This window comes from Chelon labrosus (assembly GCF_963514085.1).
Source record: "Chelon labrosus genome assembly, chromosome: 14".
Taxonomy (NCBI): Eukaryota; Metazoa; Chordata; class Actinopteri; order Mugiliformes; family Mugilidae; genus Chelon; species Chelon labrosus.
Window position 1 is genome coordinate 11,080,091 of NC_140347.1, and position 22,024 is coordinate 11,102,114.

Genomic DNA, 22,024 nt, shown 5'->3' on the forward strand with positions numbered 1-22,024 from the left:
AACCCAACGCCACAGGAACGGCCATCAAGTTCAGATTTAAATCTGGCAGGACGACTGGTGAACGGCTCTCGCACCACTGATTTTTCAATTAATTTAAACTCTTAAAACAGTATATTCTTTAAGAACACTGAATGCATAAAGCCAGTCCGATAACGAAGTGGCACGCTGGAGAAGTTGTGCCGTTTTATGTAACGCATTATGTAAAACTCTTCTCCCCTCAATATGGGAAAAAACTGAATTTAGCATAATATCGTGCGTCTGGAGAGTCACAACAGTAGGAATGGGAGTCCTAATAAGGAGCACCTTGAAAAGGGAAAAAAAAAAATTGAATAAAATTCCAACATGACGCAGAGAAAGACATTTGCATTTTAGAGAAATGGAAGAAAAACTTGGCGTTGCGGCGAGAACTGTACAGAGATGCTACAGATTTCATAATGAATGTGGGGGGGGGAAGAAAAAAAGCTGAGTGGATACCACGGTGCTCGGAGACACCGTGTGTTTGTGCATGGATCTAGACCAGCTCCCCTGATCAGAGGGCGCCGATCTCCAACCACGCACCGGGAAGAAATTTCCAAGCACTGCCTGCCCTCCTTTTCTCAGCTCCAGTGAAATTTGATATTCATGGCGTGTCTCGCTCTCCCCGCCGCACATCACGAGAAGTAGGGACAGCGGCTCAGCTGGTGCATTGGGCGAGCGAGACCTGCACACATGCCTGCTCCCTCCCTCTCTCTCTCGCTCTCTGTCTTTCACAACACCCACCCCTCTCTTTTTCCTCTACCCCCACTCACTCAGTATAGAGAAAGCCACAAACACACACACACACACACACACACTAAATTGAAGCTGAGATATTGCTGTGACGGGGGCAGATTACGGTGAGGGAGCAGGGAGCAGGTACCAAAAAGGACGGAGCGGGGTCTAGACAAAACTCCTCGAGGAATAAAAGGTTTTAGTTCCAACATCACAGAGTCTCCAGAAAAAGCAATAACGACTCACAAACTGAAGACGCTTGTCAAACAGTTTTAAAGAGTTATCAGCCTGTTAAGGAGAAGCAGCAGCAGCAACATGCCAGCCGTCTATCTGCACAGACACAAGCTCAGTCGCATTAAAACACACAGTCACACACACACACACACACATATGTACATACAAGCTGTGCTATTTTTAGAGCCAGGCTTCCAGAGTCTCCCTCCCGCCTCCCCCTTTTTAATAAGCCTGCCCTCAAACTGCTGTGGAATTAAAAATTGATCAAAAAAAAAAAAAAAAAGACCCTTCGGTTGCTGCTGCAGTCGTGCATGAAAAAGTGTCGGTCCTTGGTTTGTTGGAGAACGGTGGACTTTGCACAGGTTAAGGAGTGCAGTGGCTTTAAGCAAACATGCTCTGTAGTTTATTCAATTTAGAAATATCTAAAAGAAACAAATTTTTTTTTAGAGCTGATAAAAGAACAAAGCCATATTTGTTGAATCTAATGCCCAAAAGGTCCTCCACAATAAAAAATTATATAAAAGAAGTGACTATAGTGAGTCAGTTAGGGCCTTAGAGATATAGAGATACAGTGCTTGTTTGTTTTTTTTCTTCTGATTTTGACCGAAATAAAAAAAGCAGAACGCTTGACTTTAAACTGAAGATAAAATTTTATGACTCATGATGATGCTGCAGAAGTCTTACTTAGATTGATTTATTCTATAAGGACAGAATAGTTTAAAAGGCTCTCAACAAACTTAACTTATGGTGCTTTTTGATGTTGATGATCCAAATGAATGTGTTCACACTACCAAAGGAATGCGGATGCACACGTGGTCAAGAATCGGATCTCTCAAATGCGCTCTAGGGGTGTTCACATCTGTATTTATCATTCAGATCGTATCTTAATGAAACGTCTGAACAGGCCCTTAGGGAGAGGAGTCAAATGAGCTGAAGTATCATTCTGCCCAACATCACAAAGAAAGTTATACTTATGTAACATAAGATTGTACATAAGATTTAATCTGAACACACTGCAGATTTAAAGGGGAACTACTGTTTTTTAAAACGTGGACCTTATTTCTGGCATAAAATACGGTCGTTCACTCACCCATATAACTTTTGTGTAATTTGTAGTTCTTCGGGCAATATTTAGATCAGCGTATATCCATATAGTGGGAGTGAATGGGGCACCGAAACACAGCCTCTAAATAACGCATTATCTGCTGCGAAACTCGTTCATTTCACCAATATTTTGTTATGATACGCTAGTGCTATTCCCTGTTGAGTCCAGAGTTACCCGTTATCATCATCCGGGGTCTGTAGATTGACCTACAGACCCCCGGATGATGTCGTCTCTGAGCGCCGCGGGCACTCTCGATGGTCGGCTTGTTTTTAACCTGTTATCTGCTACTGCTATGTTTCGTCCACAACCTCAGAATCAGAAAAATATTCAGCCATGTTGCAAAAAAAAAAAGTAGCAGTAGCAAATTACAGGTAAACAAGCCGACCGTCGTAGGTGCACGTGGCGCTCAGAGATGACATCATCCGGGGTCTGTAGGTCAATCTACAGACCCCGGATGATGATAACAGGTAACTCTGGACTCAACAGGGAATAGCACTAGCGTACGATAACAAAATATTGGTGAAATGAACGAGTTTCACGGCAGATAATGCGTTATTTAGAGGCTGCGTTTCGGTGCCCCATTCACTCCCACTATATTGATATACGCAGATCTAAATATCTCCCGAAGGACTACAAATGACACAAAAATTATATGGGTGAGTAAATGATCGTATGTTATGCCAGAAATAAGGTCCAGGTTGTAAAAAACAGTAGTTCCCCTTTAAGGAGAGGACAAATATAAAGTCAGTGGAAGAACGGAAGTGAAGGCAGACTGATGGAAGTCACTACGGCTGAAAATGTTCTTCAACTTGTTTACGTACGTCGGTAGATTAGTGGCCAAAAATCCTGTGAACGCAATTATGCAACACCGCATCAACCAGAAAGTCTACATGCTGAACATGGCATCTGCAGCACTGGCAGATACACCCAACGCCACAGATGAAAGCCTTCTTTGGCCGTGCGTATACAGTATGTGCACACAGGCTCACATTAATACCCATGCTGAATGGCACACCATGGCAAGTTAAAACATTCTGCCCCCCCAGCAGCGACTCGAGCTTTCCTCTGCCAGACAAATTCTTTCATTCTTTTTCAACGAGGTTTTAATCTGCGTTTGAAACACTGCGGCGTTCTCCTGCAGCAGTGCCAGTGGCCCTGAGGGAGCATAAAGTGGAAAGTCTCCTATGGTCATGGGTTGGGTGAACAAAGCACGCCCCCCAACCCCCCTTTCTCTCTCTCTCTCTCTTTTTCCCCCTCTCTGAGGACACAATAGTACAAACACTGAGCAGAGGACCAGAAATAACACCACGTGCCAACATGGGCCTCTTCCATTAGACCACACAGAACCACATTACAGAAACCGGCTTCAGAGAGAAGACGTGCAGTCGAAACAGACAGCTTTACAGTCGCGTTAAAGTAAAACAGCGGCTCTCAGCAGGCCCTTCACATCAAAAGGTGGCTTTTTTTTCCGACTGAATCAAAAAGACAAACACTACGCAGGGTTTCCCATACAATGTTGATACTACGGCAGCCCGCCAGGGTCTAATTTACAAATGGTATGGTCTCATGACAAATGGGAAACTACAGATCACTCACCTTACAATTATTTAAAAGAGAGTCGGTCAAAACCCGGGGGAAACTACTCCAGACGTAACGTAACTAGCTTAACTTTATGGACGCAAATAAAAACCCTAACATCCTGTTATGTCCATCTCTCCTACCTCTCCAATGAGCATCTATCTCACCATGGAGATGAACTAAATCACATTACCTCATTGGCAAAGCCATCTGGCATGCAGCTACAGAAAAACAACAACAACAACCTGCACCGTCTTGTGGCTTTCAAACACTCAGGGTAAGAAGTGCATTTAAAGATTTAAAGGCAAACTTGTTACTACACGTCAACATCAGCGTCACTGCTTTCAGCGACCTTATTGCACACTGCTGTCGTAGTGTCATTAAACAAGACGCTGAACTACAGCAACAACTAATGGGTGCAGCTTGAGGAGAAATTGAAATGCAGTATTGCCAAAAAAAGATGATTTAGATGGACATGAGTAATGGAAAGACATCCAGCAGCTCCAGATGTTAACTTTAAGTCCCACCCGACTCAGTATGAAACGAGGTGACATGGATGGGAATGCGTCGGGAGCAACGACTGCTGCAGCGCCAGGCTTGCAGCCCTCGACAGCGACGCCTTCGGAAAGCCAGCAAGGAGCTGTAGCAAGCCGTCACAGCCATCAATCAGACTGACTGGGCCACAGCCGCAGCAAGGACACCGAGGCAGCCGCTGCACACTCACAGCTCCTTCAAGACAAAAAGAAATCACTGGCAGCTACCAGGTAGTCAGGAAGCTCACAACTTCTCTGAAAATCTTGGTGAATGCTGACAGCTGACATACATATGTTAATGAGTCCATTGTTTGTAGGGATGCACCAAAAATTTTCGGCCGAAAAAATGAAAAATGCTGAAAAATTGCTGCAGTTGTTGCTTGCATCATCACAACATCCTGTTTCGGCGATAAACTTTCAGCTGAGAATGGGCCGAAAGTGCATTTTCGTTTTTTCGGCCGAAATTTTCGGACCTTTATCGCACATGCAAGCAACAAACGCAGCAATTTTCGGCCGAAAATGCATTTTCGGTTTTTCGGCAGAACATTTCGGACCTTTATCACCGAAACAACACATGCAAGCAACAACCGCAGCAATTTTCGGCCGAAAATGGCCCGAAAGTGCATTTTCGTTTTTTCGGATGAAATTTTTTGGTGCATCCCTACAAACAATAGACTCGTCCTCAAAAATTTCGGACCTTTATCGCCGAAACAACACATGCAAGCAACAAACGCAGCAATTTTCTGACGAAAATGGCCCTAAAGTGCATTTCCGGTTTTTCGACCGAAAATTTTGGACCTTAATCGCCGAAACAACACATGCAAGCAACAACCACAGCAATTTTCAGCTGATAATTGCCCGAAAGTGCATTTTCGGTTTTGCGGACGAAAATATCGGACCTTTATCGCCGAAACAAGACGTGCAAGCAACAACCGCAGTAATTTTTGTCCGAAAATGGCCCGAAAATGCACTTCAAGGCCTTTTTCGGCTGAAAAATTGCTGCGGTTGTTGCTTGTATGTGTTGTTTTGGCGATAAATGTCCGAAATTTTTGAGGACGAGTCTATTGTTTGTAGGGATGCACCAAAAAATTTCGGCCGAAAATTTCAGACCTTTATCGCCGAAACAACACATGCAAGCAACAACCGCAGCAATTTTCGTCCGAAAATGGCCCGAATGTGCGTTTTTTTTTGCGCTTTTCGGCCAAAAATGTCTGACCTTTATCGCAGTTTTCGGTGCATCTCTAATTGTTTATCAGGATGCAGTAAAACACCTGAGCAGGTGAAATAAAATGTGTAACAAGCACAGCAGAGCAGCAGGCAGTGCGTGCAACAGCCATAAGTGGGGACTGTGTTAGAGAAGAAAACAACATTCTGCAGTCACTCCCTACTATGAAATAATAATTCGGATCGTCTCGCCACTTTCCACATGTTGGCTCTGACGCGGGCCGCTGCCTGTTTGCAGAACGAAAGGAATACTAATTTGGTCGGTTTTCATCTTGTTCAGGTGTTTCTCTGTATGACTCTCTATAACAAAACCAACGTGGAAGCAGCATTTTCAGTTTACCGTTTAGATGTAGCCCAAAAATTGAATGTGGTTGCAATTTGCATCTGCAGCCTCACTTTATTGACTCCATCTGGAGTGGTTGTCATTAAATAAAATGCCTTGGGTTGCAGAAAATATACTTCCAGTCGCACTGCACGGCAGTTTAAAAACCTTCCGCAATAGGCCAAATGTGATTTAAAAAAAAAAATAAATGTGGTTAAAAGACTTTAAATCAGACCTGCGCCCAGTACACCACCTCCGACTGGATGTTGCTCATTAGCCAGAAGCTTTTCAGCCTCTCTGTCTGTAATCCACCACAAAGGCCACCTGTGGTATCATGGAAATCAGAGTTGGCAACACCTCCTCCCATATTTACTCCCGTTCACACGGACTTGTGTGTGAACGGCAGAGAGAGAGAGAGAGAGAGAGAGAGAGAGAGAGAGAGAGAGAGAGAGAGAGAGAGAGAGAGAGGACTCTGCCTGTTTGCTTATTGAAACTCTTCGCTGTGGCTGACTGCGTCTGGACAAGCCTCCCTGAAACCAGATAGTGCACGGCAGAAAGGCTTTGGAAGCTGGAAGGCCACTACAAAAGGAGATAAGACAGAAAAAGGTGTGAGCGAGCGGCACAGAGACGCCTCTGGAGTCTACTGACAAACTCACACAGGAGAGACTAATCCAAGATGTGACAACAATGCAGAAAGAACAGCAAATGTCTACATATTCATACATGAAGAACGACATAAACCAGTCAGAGATTGTTTCTGTTTTGTACGCCTGTGACAAAAATGAATCATTCTCACGTGCACGCAATCTCCGTGTCCCCGAAACCCACAAAATCCTGTAAAACATTCCTTCCTCCATTCAACATTCAAAAAAAAAGAAAAAAAAAAAAAAGCCCTGACCTGAAGCTGGGCCTCAATCTGCAGGAGAAAACATCACAGGGGGGGGGGGGGGGGATTAGAGCGGAGCGGCATTCTTCTGCGAGGCATCACTATTACCAGCACTCTGGAAAACATGCGGCTATTACATGTAACTTAACGAGCTCGAGCAAAACCAGAAAATCAGATCCATAGACACCACAATCGACAAAACAGGCTTCCCAGTTGTAACGTAATTAGCGGCTACCGGACTGGCAGTTAAGAGGACGGTAATTGAAACCGAGTAACCAACAGGATGAGAGGAGAGTAAACAGTTAAGGGGACAATGACCTTCTGCCTAATGAGCCACGGAGTCCTTTTTAGTCTGCCCATTATCTTATTAATGGATCCGGAGGAATTCCTTCAGATGGTATTAAGGGTTCCCCCGGAGAGAGCTAAACCTGGGAGGGGGAGAGGGGGCAGAGGGGAGGAAGAGGCCCTCGGTTTTATCCCCCCCCCCCGGCTCATTCAGGACGATTGGTCACGCGCTTTCTCCTTCTACGTTCTTAACGCGCACACTCAACAAACACCCCGGCGCACATGTCCCGAGTGATGAACCAAAACAGCGCCGCTCCTCCTCCTGCTGTCACGAGGCGCGGAGCCAGCCCGTCAGCGCATCTGGGCCCGAGCCCGTCGGCGTCGAGGGGCGGGAGATCAATGCTGTCAAACCTCAAAAGGTTTGCGGCCGCCTCAACAACATCTCTGAGCGGTGCATGATGTGTGGAGTGGAGACTGGGAGACTTTTCGGTGAATGCCGGGGACGGCGCTGGTTGCGAATGAGCATAAAGTGATAGGATCCGCAACAAAAGGGGGCGACTATTTTCCTCAAATCCTCGCGCTATTCCGGAAAAGTGGGCACGCGTGTACCCTGTGGGCGCAATACGGGAAGGGCAACCGGTCAACGCTTACAAGGAGAGGGGAGAAGAAAAGCAGGAAGCGTGGTATTGAATTACACAAGGCTGATGGGTGGGAGTGTGCACGGCCTGGGTCAGGGAAGGACAGGGGACAGGAGGCCTGGGGGTTGTAGCCAGAGCCACATGGTGCAGATGCACTGTTGACCACTTACACCGGGGTAAACACACCGATGAGATAAAAGCTGACACACGTTAAGCAAAACTGCTCGTGCTTTCCCTTCACACCAGCCAACAAAACAACATGGAGGCAAAGAGAAATATTTTGAAGAAAAAAAAAGTGAATTATTTGCAATAGGCGGGGCCCGTTTCTCAGCTACAGAGAAAGAAAGAGATCCCTCTCTGCTTCAATGCGTTCCAGATGGTGATGCAATTTTATTTCTGGAAACATAGCCGCGCGAGTGCTACATAAGCTGAGCAAGGGAAGAATCAAAGTGTGCAGATCCGCAGGGCGCCCTGCCACGGCAAACAAACACGCATACACTCGGGCTACTTTGTCATTACCGCCACTTAAATCCAATTTAAAACGCACAAACAACGGAAAAACAGTATCAAACACTGCGGTGGTGTAGTGTGTGCGAACCGAAATCAGGTGAAAGCTCTAAATGCCCCCCTGGCTTCTGTTGGAGAAGGAATGTTGAATCAGACGGGGCCGGAGGCGGAGGCATTTACACGGGCTTCAAACAAGAGTGTATGTCAACATGCAGGGGTCACCGCAAAATGGAGGGAAAAGCAGGATCTTGTTTAGGGAGGCAAACCGAAAATTTTTGGCCGAAAACCGAAATGCTCCGGAGCTGAAAATTTGCTGCGGTTGTTGCTTCCATCATCACAACATCCTGTTTTGGCCGTGTTGTTTCGGCGATAATAAATTTTCAGCAAAAAATGGCCCGAAAGTGCGTTTTCGGCCAAAAATTTTCTGACTTTTATCGCCGAAACAACACGTGCAAGCAACAACCGCAGCAAATTTTCGGCTGAAAACCGAAAATGCACTTACAGGCCATTTTCGACCGAAAATTGCTGTGGTTGTTGCTTGCACGTGTTGTTTCGGCGATAAAAGTCCAAAAAAATTTGGCCAAAAACGCACCTTTGGGCCATTTTCAGCCAAAAATTTGCTGCAGTTGTTGCTTCCATCATCACAACATCCTGTTTTGGCCGTGTTGTTTCGGCCGTGTTGTTTCGGCGATAAATTTTCAGCCAAAAATGGCCCCAAAGTGTGTTTTCGGCCAAAAAATTTCTGACTTTTATCGCCGAAACAACATGTGCAAGCAACAACCACAGCAATTTTCGGTCGAAAAGGGCCCAAAAGTGTATTTTCAATTTTCAGCCGAAAATTTGCTGCAGTTGTTGCTTGCACATGCTGTTTCAGCGATAAAAGTCAGAAAATTTTTGGCCGAAAACGCACTTTCGGGCCATTTTCAGCCAAAAATTTGCTGCAGTTGTTGCTTGCATCATCACAACATCCTGTTTTGACCGTGTTGTTCCGTCCGTGTTGTTTCTGCGATACATTTTTGTCCAAAAGTGCGTTTTCAGCCAAAAATTTTCTGACTTTTATCGCGGAAACAACACGTGCAAGCAACAACCGCAGCAATTTTCGGACGAAAATGGCCCGAAAGTGTATTTTCGTTTTTCGGCTGAAAATTTTAGGTGCATCCCTAATCTTGTTATGTTATGACAATTGACTTGTTCCGAACCTTTTTCCTACAACTGTGTGAGTGTCTCAGTAAAAAAAAGAACACAGGTGAGTAGGTGAGTCACTTCCACAGTGCTCGCCTCACGCGTGTTTGGTTCGGTTAAGACGACCGAATAGAACCAGGCTTCAATAATCAGTGTTATGTTAATGTTCTGAATTATGCCTGTTTAACAAACAAACCTTTCTGTTGAATGAAAGCCACACTTCCTGCACCCTCATCCCTCAATCTCCACTGCCTGAAGCTATCAAATAACTGCAGTTTAATCAGTTAATCATTTCCCAACAATATTCTATAGACTCACTAAACTATTAATCCAGTTAAGATGTCGGCTACATTCCCTACAATGCCGACTGCACGACCAGAAAAAGGCAGAAAACAATTAAGCAGCGATATATATATTATAATATCAATCCAGCCTTGGTGCGTCTGGCTGTTCTAGGGATTGCATGGCGTCTTGATTGGTGGTTCAATCAGTGCTGATGAACTGCTCATCAGCATACTTTCAACTGACAAGCTACGCAGGTTGCCGTTGCTGCAGTGTGTGTGTGTTTTTGTGTTTTGTGTGTGTGTTTTTGTGTTTTGTGTGTGTGTTTTTGTGTTTTGTGTGTGTGTGTGTGTGTGTGTGTAGCCCCCTTGTACCAGCACAACCGCATGCGAACGTGGAGGCTTTGCGACAGGACCAAATCAGCCCAGACGCCCTAACCCTGACCCACTATCCTTTATATTTCTCCGCTCTAAAGCCTTTAATCCTCACTGGAGGTGCATCCTGGCGGACGCCGCTTTGGGTCGTCCTGCAAAGGAGGAGTACTGCCAGCCTCTGGGGTGGAGGGGTGGAGGGACGGAGGGGGGGGCAGACTGAGGCAGACTGAGGACCTAACCCTGCTAAAAATACACCCAGTCACTGTAACTGCAATAGTGTTTTCACCTGTCACATAAACAGACTGAACAGAGGGCACGGCACTCCTCGCTTGGGGATTTGTCCGGGGGGGGGGGGGTGCTAATGCCGTGCTATTGTGCAGGGAAATGATTCTTTTGTTTTGCAGCTGGAGATTAAGGTGCCCACGGTGCTCGGCTGTAATGCCTTTCAGTCGAGAGCGGGGCATGTGCCAAAGAAAGCTCAGAGGAAAAAACAGAATAAATGTGTTTTTGGTTTTTTTTTTGACCTGCGTAGCACAGCAGCAATCTGCACATTGAATTAATTTATTTATTTATTTTGCAGATCATGACAGCCATTGTTATATCCCGCATATTAATGTATGCACTGTCATGATGGTCCTGCCCTTTCAGTCTTTCTGAAAAAACGCATGAATTACACCAGAACGCTTATTTATAGGGTTGCCACATACATTATTTGCCTGCTGATGTTGCTGCAGTCAACAAATTGCACTTCTGGGATGAACGATGTCGTCCACGCGCCACAGGTTGCTTTAAACACACAATAAACACTACAAAAAAATGCAAGCATGTAAGGTGTCCCTGAATGCCACATGTGGCGTTAATAGGGATAAGTGGAGCCCTAAGAAGGAGGAGAGGTGTCCGCCACCACCACCACCGCGCTTGTCCCTGATGGAGCAGAGGTGGTGGTGGTGGTGGGGGGGAGCGAAAACAAAGCAGAGCCGAGTGAGAAGGGAGCTGAGGACTCCCACCACTGCAGGCAACCCTGTGTGCAATGTAACGCCGCGTTGGAGCAACGTGTCAACACCCTAAAACACCATCTTTCCCCCCCTCTGGATTTCCTGTAAACAATGCAGCGCGGAGCCGCTTTAGGTCGCGCGACGCGGCCGCTTGCCGCCGCCGCCGCTTGCCGCTTGCCGCCGCGCAGAGCAACCGTTAGACGTGGAAAAACACCAAAGAGTTGACTAACCTGCGGGTGTCGCTCCAAATATCCGCACCACCGGCACTTTCTTCACGTCGCTCTCCCTGAATTCAGAATAGCAGACGTCCAGGTCTTTGATGGGACTTGCCAGGTAGTAGTCTGCGGTGACGATGCGCACGGCGAACATGACTGCCGCGTCCGTCAAGAGAGCGACCGACCCCTCAGGAAACGCCAAAAAAAAAAAAACTCTACTGCTGCGAGTGCATATGATGCGGGGACATGGGTGGGCAGTCAGTAGCGGAGAATTCAAAGCTGTCACGGCGGCGAACTGGCTGCAGAGAGAAAGCGGAGTCCGGGTTTTCCCCCCATTTATAAAAAAAAAACGCGAACAAAGATTCCCAGCGAGCCCTGAAGTAGTGCCGCCGCTGCCGCTTCTGCCGCTGCCGCCGCCGCCGCTGAGGTCCAGTTGCGGTCGCCTAGGAGCTAAACTCGACGGTGGCGGGCAATTATCCGCCACTCCACAGCTGTCGGGTTCATGCTGTACTTGTAATTGTGGCTGTCCCGTGATTTTTAGCCCTCCCTGTGGTGTTTTTGTTTTCAGCCAGGAAGATGTTCCCCCGGGCTTCCGGTATGTAGCGCTATCTTTCCAAATCACGCCTCAGAACTAGTCCCAACCAGTCCCGATTTATCAGACAGCCCCTCGGTTGCGCTCCCTCTTCTTCCATATCAGGCTAGCCCACGTTAGCTAACCTATGGGGAGGAAGTAAGCTCGTCAGAATGCAGAAGAGTTGCACTTCCTACTAAGAATTTCAAAATAAAAGCAACCTCGACGACTCAAACGGCATAACACAAAGCCCTAACGCGAGAAAATTTGTTTTATTTTGAAAGGCAGCAGATAACCAGAACCAAGGATGTTTTTAAAGAGCGGTTGACTAACTGAATTAGTCCATAAACCTGCAGCAAAGTTGAAAGTTCACATCATTTAAACGTTTATCAGTCTCTTAGAAATCTGGTTTGGATCAAATTTGGTGTTTGGCTGTCCTCGCGTACACTTCTCTGTCACAAACTGCTTAAATAAAAACGCGAAGGAAGTCACCGGCAACATCCACATTCATATCCTGTTTGGTATTTTCAGAATAATGGCACCAATACGCGAAGAGCGGGTATTCGGTTCAATACTTTACAACACAGCTGAGAAACTTGTAGAGGCCACATTAAAAACAACGAGGACGTCACACACAATGCTAACCTTAGTGAATCTGACCCGAATCTTAGCGCTACGCGTGATATTTCAAACGGTCTCGTATGGGTTGACTCTTATTTTGTAACTAAGTGCGAGTCGGCTTAGAAACCGGAAACAGCACGATGCGGTCATTTGCCGCTGCAGCGTCAAAACAAGGATCTGGATCGAGGAGCTGGAAAACATCACTTTTCTCATTGGTGGTTAGTTGGGAGCGCGTTTCTGATTGGCTTAAACATTTCCTGTGATGTGATTGGAGGAAAAACAGTAGGAGCTAGTCTAAAATACCATGAATAAACCTGAACAAAAAGAATAAGGAAACATAAAATCATAATAGAAACATAATATGAAGAGATCCACTTCCTATATTTATTGAAGGAACAGTTTGTCATTTTGCATTTCAGCTTTTGCAATATAACATTCAACACTGCCAACTTAAAACAAATCTGACTTTAAAAGTACTTTTTTCCATTTTATGTTGCACAAAAGACGCAGAGGGTTTGTGCTCCACCGGCGGTGTGCCTGAGCCCTTCATGCCTCCTGCACATCTCCACACTGTTCAGCATGCCACTCAGATTCCTCTAATAGCCTAATACGTGGCAAGTAGCAGCGCTGGATGTGCTGAGCTTACTGCTTTCCCCTCTCTCCGCTGAAAGAGCCATAACCCTCCCCAAACAGCTGGTTCGGTCCGGTTCACGCCGGGGACATCGCAAGTCAACGACTCCCCCGGTGATGAAAAATGTTTCATTAGCATTTTCATCTCAATGGCGAGGCCCGCCGCCGCCGCTGTCTGCCGGAGTGTGTGTTGACCTTGACCGAGGCCCTCTCTTAATGAACCAATCGGCAGGCTTCTGCTCGGGTTCGCCAGCCTTCACTCCTGAGTTGTATGAGTGCATGTGAGGGACATTTTTAACATCAAATTAATCCAAAAACTTGTTATATATGCCATATTTAATGCAGTGTTTGCTGGGAGCTTTTACCTAAATTGCTTTACAGTACACCGAGTGCATATATTTTAGTCTTGACGGCCCAAGAGGGAGCAGAGTGATCAAAAAGTGATGGTGGAAGTGCCATTTTCTGCTCAGATGATCCATCTCTTTTTTATTATGTTCCTCTCAGCGATGGTGATGGAGGTGGATTAAGGAAGGACAGAACATCTTAAGCAACCACATAGGATTGTGTTTGATGAACTGAGAGTAAAAGGGGTTAATTCATAAAGGATTTAGGGGGCATTTGCTTTTTTTGGAGGAGGTAAACACAATACTTTTGAGGCAGAGCAACTGTTGAAGAAATGCAATGTGCAAACAAACAAACATAAAATAAAAGGAGTAGAAACATCTTCCACTAGACATGAATCAGGTATGTTTGCATCCCCAGAGGGCCCTTCAGCAGGACTGCGCCATGGATGAACTGTAGATGTAGTAAAGGATAACCAAACACCACTCAGTGAGTAGCAGAAGGGTAGTTAGAAAAAGGATCATGGATTGTTTTTTTGGAGGTGGGGGTGAATATCTGCATGTGGTTGCAATGGGCCGACCAGATAAGGCCGAGTTGAGTGGCACACACATGGTGGAACAATAACAAATAGAGGATTTATCGGCACCGGCTGCACGTATGTTTACAGAAAGCCCCCTGTGTGCGGGAGCTGATAAAAGCCTGGACACGAGCGCAGTTCCCTTCACACGCAAATCATCTTTAGCTGTCAGCTGTACCAACGCTGAACACGGACAGGGGGGCAAATCGAGCAAGTTCAGGGTGGAAGCTGGCAGTTGGAGGTGCCCCACACGTTGCTGCTGGCTTATCAGGGACTTGGTGTGCAGCATATGGACAGGATGTTTCTGTTGTCAGACTTCCTGGGCCCTTTCTACGGATCTTATGTCACACAAATGCTTTGCGACCCCCCCCAAAAAAACTCCTTTCATATCATCTTAGTAAGAATGAAAATAACAGAACATCAGAAATCTTCATCATGACATCTGTTGAACAGAGCATTTAATGTAAAGAATTATCAAAATAAAATGTAGAGCCTTGGTAGGAGGAGGAGGAGGAGGAGGTTATGAGTGGTGGTATTATTATTTGGGATGTGCTGCCACCTTCTGGTTAACTGTATGTTTACAGGGCACACGCACATTCAGTAATAATGTGGAAATATCATAAAAAGGCTATTACAAATTCATCAATAAAAAGTGAAAAACAATCTATTAATGACCTCAAATAAAAACATAAAAAGTTAAATGTGATATTATTTTTTCCCCTCATCCTGCCCTGCTATGATAATTACAAAAAAATATATATATTTTAGAGAGGTATTCCAGAATTCATTACAGGCTTTTAAATGTTTCCTTTTCTTATTTACTAATGAAATCCGTCTCAAAAATACACGTGTTCCTGCTTTAACGTATAACATTTACATTTAAATTTACATTTCACGGCTGCCGTGTGATTCAAAGATAGCTCTTATGTTATGTTCGTGTGTTTTTAAAAAAAAAATTAATTTAGTTTGTTCATTTTTTGTCTTTTTCTAAAGCTCATTTTGGTTTTGTGACTCAAAAATAAGATACGTTTAGTTAACTAGCTCACGAATACAGTAGAATAATCAAATATTTCCCTTTAAAATTGGAGGAGACCAAACAAGAGCTGTGCAGTGGACAGAAAATGAACGTGAATGTCGCTGCTAGGTTAGATCCTATTAATTGTAATAATAGTAAGGAGCTCTGATTGGCCAATCCCCAACACCTGACCTACCAGAAATACAATATATATAATTTAATTTAGTAAGAGCTTTTTTAATATGTGTATCCAATGACTAATTATAACGAAACACTGTAACACGCCTAGAAACACGCGCTACACCTCTGACTAATAGGTATTAATGACAATTTAATTTTCTAAAGGAAGGACAGCGCGTGGCGTGATCAGAAACACTGTCAAAGTGAAATATGAATCAACAGAACAAACAGCATATCTGTGTCTGAAAACCACTTTAAAAACGCTTTAAGAGTGAACAGTGCAGTCCTCACTCATTACTGTGTTACTGATGAAGACAAACTGCTTCCTTTAAGGTTTTTCAGAGAGGACGAACAGTGAGGGTGAGGTCAGCCGTGGGATGTGGGATGATGTAGCGCTCCTCCCTGAGCAGACGCAACACTATGTCCTGGGTGTCCAGGGGCCAGCGGTAGATTCTGGTGCTCTGCAGCCAGGCCGGGACGTGTTTCTGTAAAGAATAAAGAGAGGCTGCACGGTGAATCAGTGGCCAGTGAGTGACTATACTAAAACTCTGGATGTGAGGGAGACTCTGAGTTATAGACATTTTACCTCAAACCTTATTCCCCTCACGTCGCCACAATTAATGTCTCATGTAAGTGAGTGCATGCCTCTTATAGCATGCAATTATTCTAGCTGATCTAAACCTGAAGGATAAAGGAGACTCCCTTGAAGATAGCAACGTCCGAATCTTAGCCAGAGAAGACCGATGGTTTGAAAGAAGAATAAAGGAAGCCATCCGTGCCAGGTTGGAAAAATTTACAGCTTTTCCAATCTGACATAGATGGCAGTACAATACAGTTTTAGCTTCTGTCCCCAATGAAGTTTCAACCCCATTCACACCTTGAGACTGGAGACTCTGACTGGCAGATGGTCGGCCAGAGACTCCAGTCTCAAGGTGTGAATGGGGGTGAAACTTTTTGCAGATGTTAAGAGTGCAGGTGTTTAAGACAGATTATATCACTTTCACGCAAATTATTTTTCAAGTTGTTAATCAATGTATTCCTGGTTGATGTATATAGTAAGCCTGGCTAACCGACATCATGTGACTGCAATGGGCACATCCCCTTCGATAGCTCAGTTGGTAGAGCGGAGGACTGTAGTGAGCACCCGTCGACATCCTTAGGTCGCTGGTTCAAATCCGGCTCGAAGGAGGTACCTTTTAGCTCTCTTTAACCAAACAAACCACCCTTTAACATGGTAACCACAATCAGATGGCGATACAATACAGTTTTAACGTCTGTCCCCAATGAAGTTTCAACCCCATTCACACCTCGAAACTGGAGACTCTGACTGGCAAAGGGTCGTTAGAGCACCATTCATAGGGAAAGAGGACAGGGACAAACAGTCCCCCCCTCAGCGACAGGTGAGTATCTAACCATTAATGGAAATTAGCTGCACCAGTTTCTGGTTGTTTACACAAACAAGCAAGTTTCTGATGGGTTCCCCAGAGAGTTTCCTATTTAAACCTCTACCTTCCCACCAGTCCCATAGAACTGAAGAAGCTACTCCGATGAGTGCTGAAACGTCTTCTCAAAAAAACTCTACAAGTCCAGTTGCCATTTTTAAAATGCTTTTTGGATATATCTAGCTGATCTGTATTTCCCAATTGCCAAATCTCCACCGTACATTTTCTGAACATTGACAGTAACCGAAGACTCTTTGTCCCTATTCTAAAATCAAGAAGTTGTTGTTTTTGAACTTCACAATGGAAAATTCTAATTATAGTGCTGATGAAAAGTACAAACTGGAACAGTTTCACAGACAATCACATTCTTCATCCTGCCTACATTCAGTCCCATTGCATGGTCAATAGACCTTATTGGTCTGCGTTTAAAAACAACTGCCTGCTGCCATTAGAGTTTATAATGAACATTTAAATGCTGCGGCTGGAGTTAACTGCGGTTCATTTCAGAGCTCTCACTGAGACTGACCTGCTGAACTGTGTTACCACAGTCACAGTTTGTTATAGTACTGATTTATTTAAAAGCTTTTATGCCCTAAATGACAAAGCTTTCAAAGATTTCATTATACGCATGGTAACTACTGAGGCTATTACCATCATTAGTTGGTGCTTTATGTTCTTCTTTTCTTTTCCTTTTTTTCCAAAAAGACATTTTTTGATCATTTTTAATGCAATTTGTCCAAACTTCTCTGTTTGTAGTTGTAAGTATCACTAGTTCAACATTATATATTTTGGTCAAAAGAGCATATGCTACTGAGCAACATCATGGAAGTTCATGTCATGTTACGCACACAGCTACATCTCCCATAAGTTTTAATCATACTGATATGAACATCAAGATAAAGTTCTCAGTAAGAATGTGAACAGCACCTCTGTGCTATTCAAGTGTCCCATTACAGTTGGGACAGTGAGTCAGCTCAAACAATAACAAGATCCTGAAGGTGAAGCAGTGAAATGGAATTTGCCAATCATCGATAGCTGTGATTCATGCCTGTGCAGGTACTGAAACACCCTCGCTTTCCTGCTGCACTGGTTCGTGGTGAACGGTCCGAAGCGAGGGGTTTGTTTGTATTGTAAGGAACTGCTCAGTAAAAGATTAAGTTCAGTAGATGTGACCGAAACGTCTTGATCTGTTGCGTGTGCTGCTTCTTCTCACCTTGGTCGCATTGGGAAACAAAACAGGAACCAGTCTGAAGTTCAGGCAGCCTTGTTGGATGAACTCATTCTGAATCTGCGCCAGCAGGAAAATATAATATGGTGATATGCATTCATTGCAGTCTGAAAAGCGTTCTGCATACTTTGGCTAACAATAAAGCAATCATTCATCGTGATGCATTCTTTATCAGCAGACAGAAGGATATGATTTCTCTTGTGCATCACTAATCAAGTAAGCAAGCTACTTCAGTGTGCTAGCAAATGAATTGTCCTGGCATTCCCCCCAGAGCCGTTTCCTCATATTCCTGTCATTACTCACATATGGGAGGAGTACCATGATATCAACGAGTCACAAGAGGGCGATGTTGCAACTAAATATGACTGCTGACTTACCTGGTTGTGGATGTACTTGGTGTGCAGGCCGTGCTCATCGTCTCCATCCCCCTCCACGTCCTCCTTGTACTTGGGGCTGATGACCACAATGATGAGCACTGATTTCTACCAAACGACACACTGCTGTCACCCTTTTTTTTTTGAAGACTTACTTAGCAAACTGATGAATTCTGTGCTCAGAAGACTGAGCGGTCAGACTTACATCGTTCAGAAAGCTGTCCATCCACTTTGTGATGCCCATTCTTCGGATTGGATTATCAAAGATGTCAATCTGGGTGGAAGGAAGGAAGGATGGCCAGATTGTGAATGTCTGTATGAAATGTCGGTTTGAATGAAAGGTTGATGGAGACTGGATACGACTTACTGACGGTTTGAAGCCCTGATCAGTCAGAAACTTGATGAAAGGGATTATTTCTTTAGCCGTGTCCACTGAGTATGTGATGAAAACATTCCCTGTCAACGAACAGTCAGTCAAACATCCACACCATAGGGTGAAAAAAAATCATTACATATTTACTCAGAGACACTGATGTGACCTACTGCACTCCTCAGGCAGGCTAATGGTCTTCCTGACCTCCCTTGTGACTGGTCCTGGTCCTGGTCCTGCCAGGAACGAGCGATCCACGCTGACCTCGTGCATGACATCTCTAAGAGGTGCCACGCACTGAGGCGCCGATCCATAGGAGTCATTCGGAGCATTTTTAGGCTGCAGCCTATTTTGAGGGGGATTCCTGTGGAGGGAAATAATCAGTCAGACAGTGAATCGCGTCATACGTGGAAAGTCGAATACTGAAAAGATTAGATCATAACGACGTACATGTGTTGGTGGTGGTGTTGTGGCTCCTGGTGTGGACTGGCAGGGTGATCGTGATTGTAATGGCCATAATTGTTATTGTGACCGAACTGATTTGCAGGAACGCAACAGGCACACTGTCTCAGACCGCTCCCCGGCATGGGGCCTGCAGAGAGATACGAAGGAGCACACATAAATTCCTCATTTGGACGGTTTCTCGTTCAGTGCTATTGAGGTTAAAGGGGAACTACTGTTTTTTACAACCTGGACCTTATTTCTAGCATAAAATACAATTGTTTAATCACAAATATAACTTTTGTGTCATTTGCACTCGTTCAGGAGATAATTAGATCCATGTATATCCATATAGTGGGAGTGACTGGGGCACCGAAACACAGCCTCTAAATAACGCATTATCTGCCGCAAAACTCCTTCATTTCACCAATATCTTGTTATGATACGCTAGTGCTATTCTTCTGACCTGGATGATGTCATCTCTGAGCGCCGCATTGCACTCGTGATGGTTGGCTTGTTTACCTGTAATTTGCTACTGCTAGATTTTTGCAACATGGCTGAATATATTTCCGATTCTGAGGTTGTGGACAAGCCATAGCACAACCAATAGCACATTACAGGTAAACAAGCCGACCGTCGCGAGTGCACGCAGCACTCAGAGAGGACATCATCCAGGTCAGAAGACATCATCCGGGGGCTGTAGGTCAATCTACAGAACCTGGATGATGATAATAGGTTATTCCGGAATAGCACTAGTGTATCATAACAAAATAATGGTGAAATGAACGAGTTTCGCGGCAGATAATGTGTTATTTAGAGGCTGCATTTCGGTGCCCCAGTCACTCCCACTATATGGATATACGCAAATCTAAATATCTCCTGACTGACTCCAAATAACACCAAAGTTATATGGGTGAGTAAACGATCGTATTTTATGCTAGAAATAAGGTCCAGGTTGTAAAAACCAGTAGTTCCCCTTTAACGAACATGTCGCATCTCTTACTGACCGGGCATCCGTGTTACCGGGTATCGTCGTGGAACGAAGGGGCCGCAGTTAACGTTCGACATGAGGGGCAGAGGAGGCTCCAAGGATTCTACCTCCTCTATAGAGCGGCCCCAGGCCCAGCCTGAAGGGCTCGCGAAGCCTCTGCTGTTCTCAAACATGGGGTTCTGGTCGTACAGCGGCATCTGTTCTCTGAGACCAGGAGGACAAACATCTGCAGGGTGGGGGGGCTTCATATGCCCCGAGGGTAGGGCTGATGGTGTAAAGATGTGACGTTCTTGAGCAGGATAACAGGCTGCTCTGGGCTCAAACTTGTACTGGCTCTCAGGGAGTCTATACCTGTCTACATTGTGCACCGACCCCTGAGGAGGCTGACGTCCATGATCCTCTGGCCTGTTATTGGTCTCTGTGTGTCCGCTACACTCTTTGCAAGGGGGCAGCCAGTTCAAGTCCAGACTGTCAGATGGCATCCTCTCGTCTATCTCAACGGGAATACTCTGATGTGGGCAAGGTCCTGACAGCGAGAGCCGGAATAAAAACAGGTTTGTATGTCACTGGGAACGACATTTTGAATGATCAGGCTGACAAGGCTTTGGTTTCTTACCTTGGAAAGTTTCCATTTTCTCACCAAGGAAAGCGTCTGTGACCTTTGGTCTGGTGAAAATGAAAACAGTGCTGAAAGAATTTAACAGAGCACGACACCTTAAGGAGGTTCATGCCAGAGAAACAAGTGGCATGAAAAGAACGGAAGTTTCAAAGCCAAACACGAGAAAGAAACACTTCACAAATCACACAAAGAAAACAGCAGATGTAAAAGTATTACACTGTAAACTCTTCTCAGGGGTACTATTTACACATTTTTCTTCGTTGCACCGTGTGCAACAGTAGCCGTAACTCTACAGGTGGGTTGGAATGTAACGTGAGCACGGCAAACTAGAACAAAGGTCAGAATCACTGATCTACAGCTATGATAGGCATGTATTCTTAAACAACAAATACAAACTATCTCAAAAGTTTCCAATGTACTCTCCTGGCAAGTTTTACATATATATATATATATATATAAAAACAAACAAGCCAAACGTCCCACACCTACCTTTACTTATTGCTCCGCCACAGCACAAACCTGTTCTGAGGAAAACAGGAAACCTTTTCACGGCTTGTCCCTTTCTGTCTCATGCAAAGCTTGGAAGTCTCGTGACCTGTTTATGCAAATGGTGTCTGGCAGTAAGTCCGGGACTGCCAATGAGGTTGCTTCCTCAGCCAGGCAGGTAAACTGCAGCCAGTTATGTTTAACAATTCCTTTGATTGGGAAGGCTTCGGATCTCATTGCCATGACGCTCGAGGAAGCAAAAAAAAAATCAAAAAGCGCAGGAGAGAAAAAGTACAAGGGTATAATATGCGGCTTGTGTGAAATGTATTATCAACAAGAGTGAGTTTTGGATGAGCAGTTGAGCAGGTTTTTTTTTTTTTATCCTCTTGTGCTTTCGTTGGATAGTTTTTCAGGGAAGAGAGTTAGGAGGTAATGGGTGAGAGAAAGGGGAAGGCATGCAGTGAAAAAGCCACTGCAGTGAGGGCTGCAGCCTCAGTTTATGGGGCACCTGCTTCAACCAGGTGTGCAATAGAGGCTGACTTTTATAAAGCTTGTTGACAGGATTCATGCTAGAGGCTGCACGTAGCAGTGCTTTGAGCAAAAGGCTAACTCCGGTATGCTAACACAAGCATTAAAACACAAAGATGTTCAAAGATGACTCCGGCTTACTCCCATTATCCAAAGACATGCTGGTTAGGTTCACTGGTGATTCTAAATTGGCCGTAGGTGTGAGTGTGAATGGTTGTCTGTCTCTTTGTGTTAGCCCTGTGATAGGCTGGAGATCTGTCCAGGGTGTACGCCGCCTCTCGCCCAATGATAGCTGGGATAGGCTCCAGCCCACCCGTGACCCTTCACAGGACTAGCAGTTACAGAAGATGAATGAATGAAGATGTTTGGGTGTATATTGTGTCAGCACCATCTTGTTTTAGTGGGCTGGCATGCTAATTATGGTAATCGTAAATTCTCACGGTTTCACTCTCATAGCGGATCTAAATGATCAAGACTGAAAATATTGTGCCAGTTGACC

General features: G+C 44.9%; 2 protein-coding genes across 3 annotated transcripts in view; both read right to left on the reverse strand.

Moving 5' to 3' along the window:
• rev3l (REV3 like, DNA directed polymerase zeta catalytic subunit) overlaps positions 1-11,794 on the reverse strand; it is a 70,309-nt gene extending 58,515 nt beyond the window's left edge. Inside the window, exon 1 of the mRNA XM_084559923.1 lies at positions 11,126-11,794. Within this exon, the coding sequence (XP_084416049.1) occupies positions 11,126-11,264 (139 nt within the window). The 5' untranslated portion in view covers positions 11,265-11,794. The remainder of the gene's footprint in view (positions 1-11,125) is intronic.
• A 555-nt stretch (positions 11,795-12,349) lies between these two features.
• traf3ip2a (TRAF3 interacting protein 2a) lies at positions 12,350-21,062 on the reverse strand. 2 transcript variants are annotated; one of them, XM_084559645.1, is made up of 10 exons: positions 21,001-21,062; positions 20,509-20,579; positions 19,909-20,418; positions 18,911-19,052; positions 18,634-18,824; positions 18,458-18,546; positions 18,296-18,364; positions 18,094-18,198; positions 17,702-17,776; positions 12,350-15,531 (listed from the first exon to the last, which is right to left on the reverse strand). In XM_084559645.1, the coding sequence occupies exons 2-10, from the start codon at positions 20,522-20,524 to the stop codon at positions 15,385-15,387; spliced, it is 1,344 nt and encodes a 447-aa protein (XP_084415771.1). In that variant the 5' UTR covers positions 20,525-20,579; positions 21,001-21,062; the 3' UTR covers positions 12,350-15,384. The 2 variants fall into 2 exon arrangements, with proteins under 2 accessions (XP_084415771.1, XP_084415770.1); XM_084559644.1 differs by having other exon boundaries at positions 20,509-20,558; positions 21,001-21,053.
• Between the last annotated feature and the right edge of the window lie 962 nt (positions 21,063-22,024).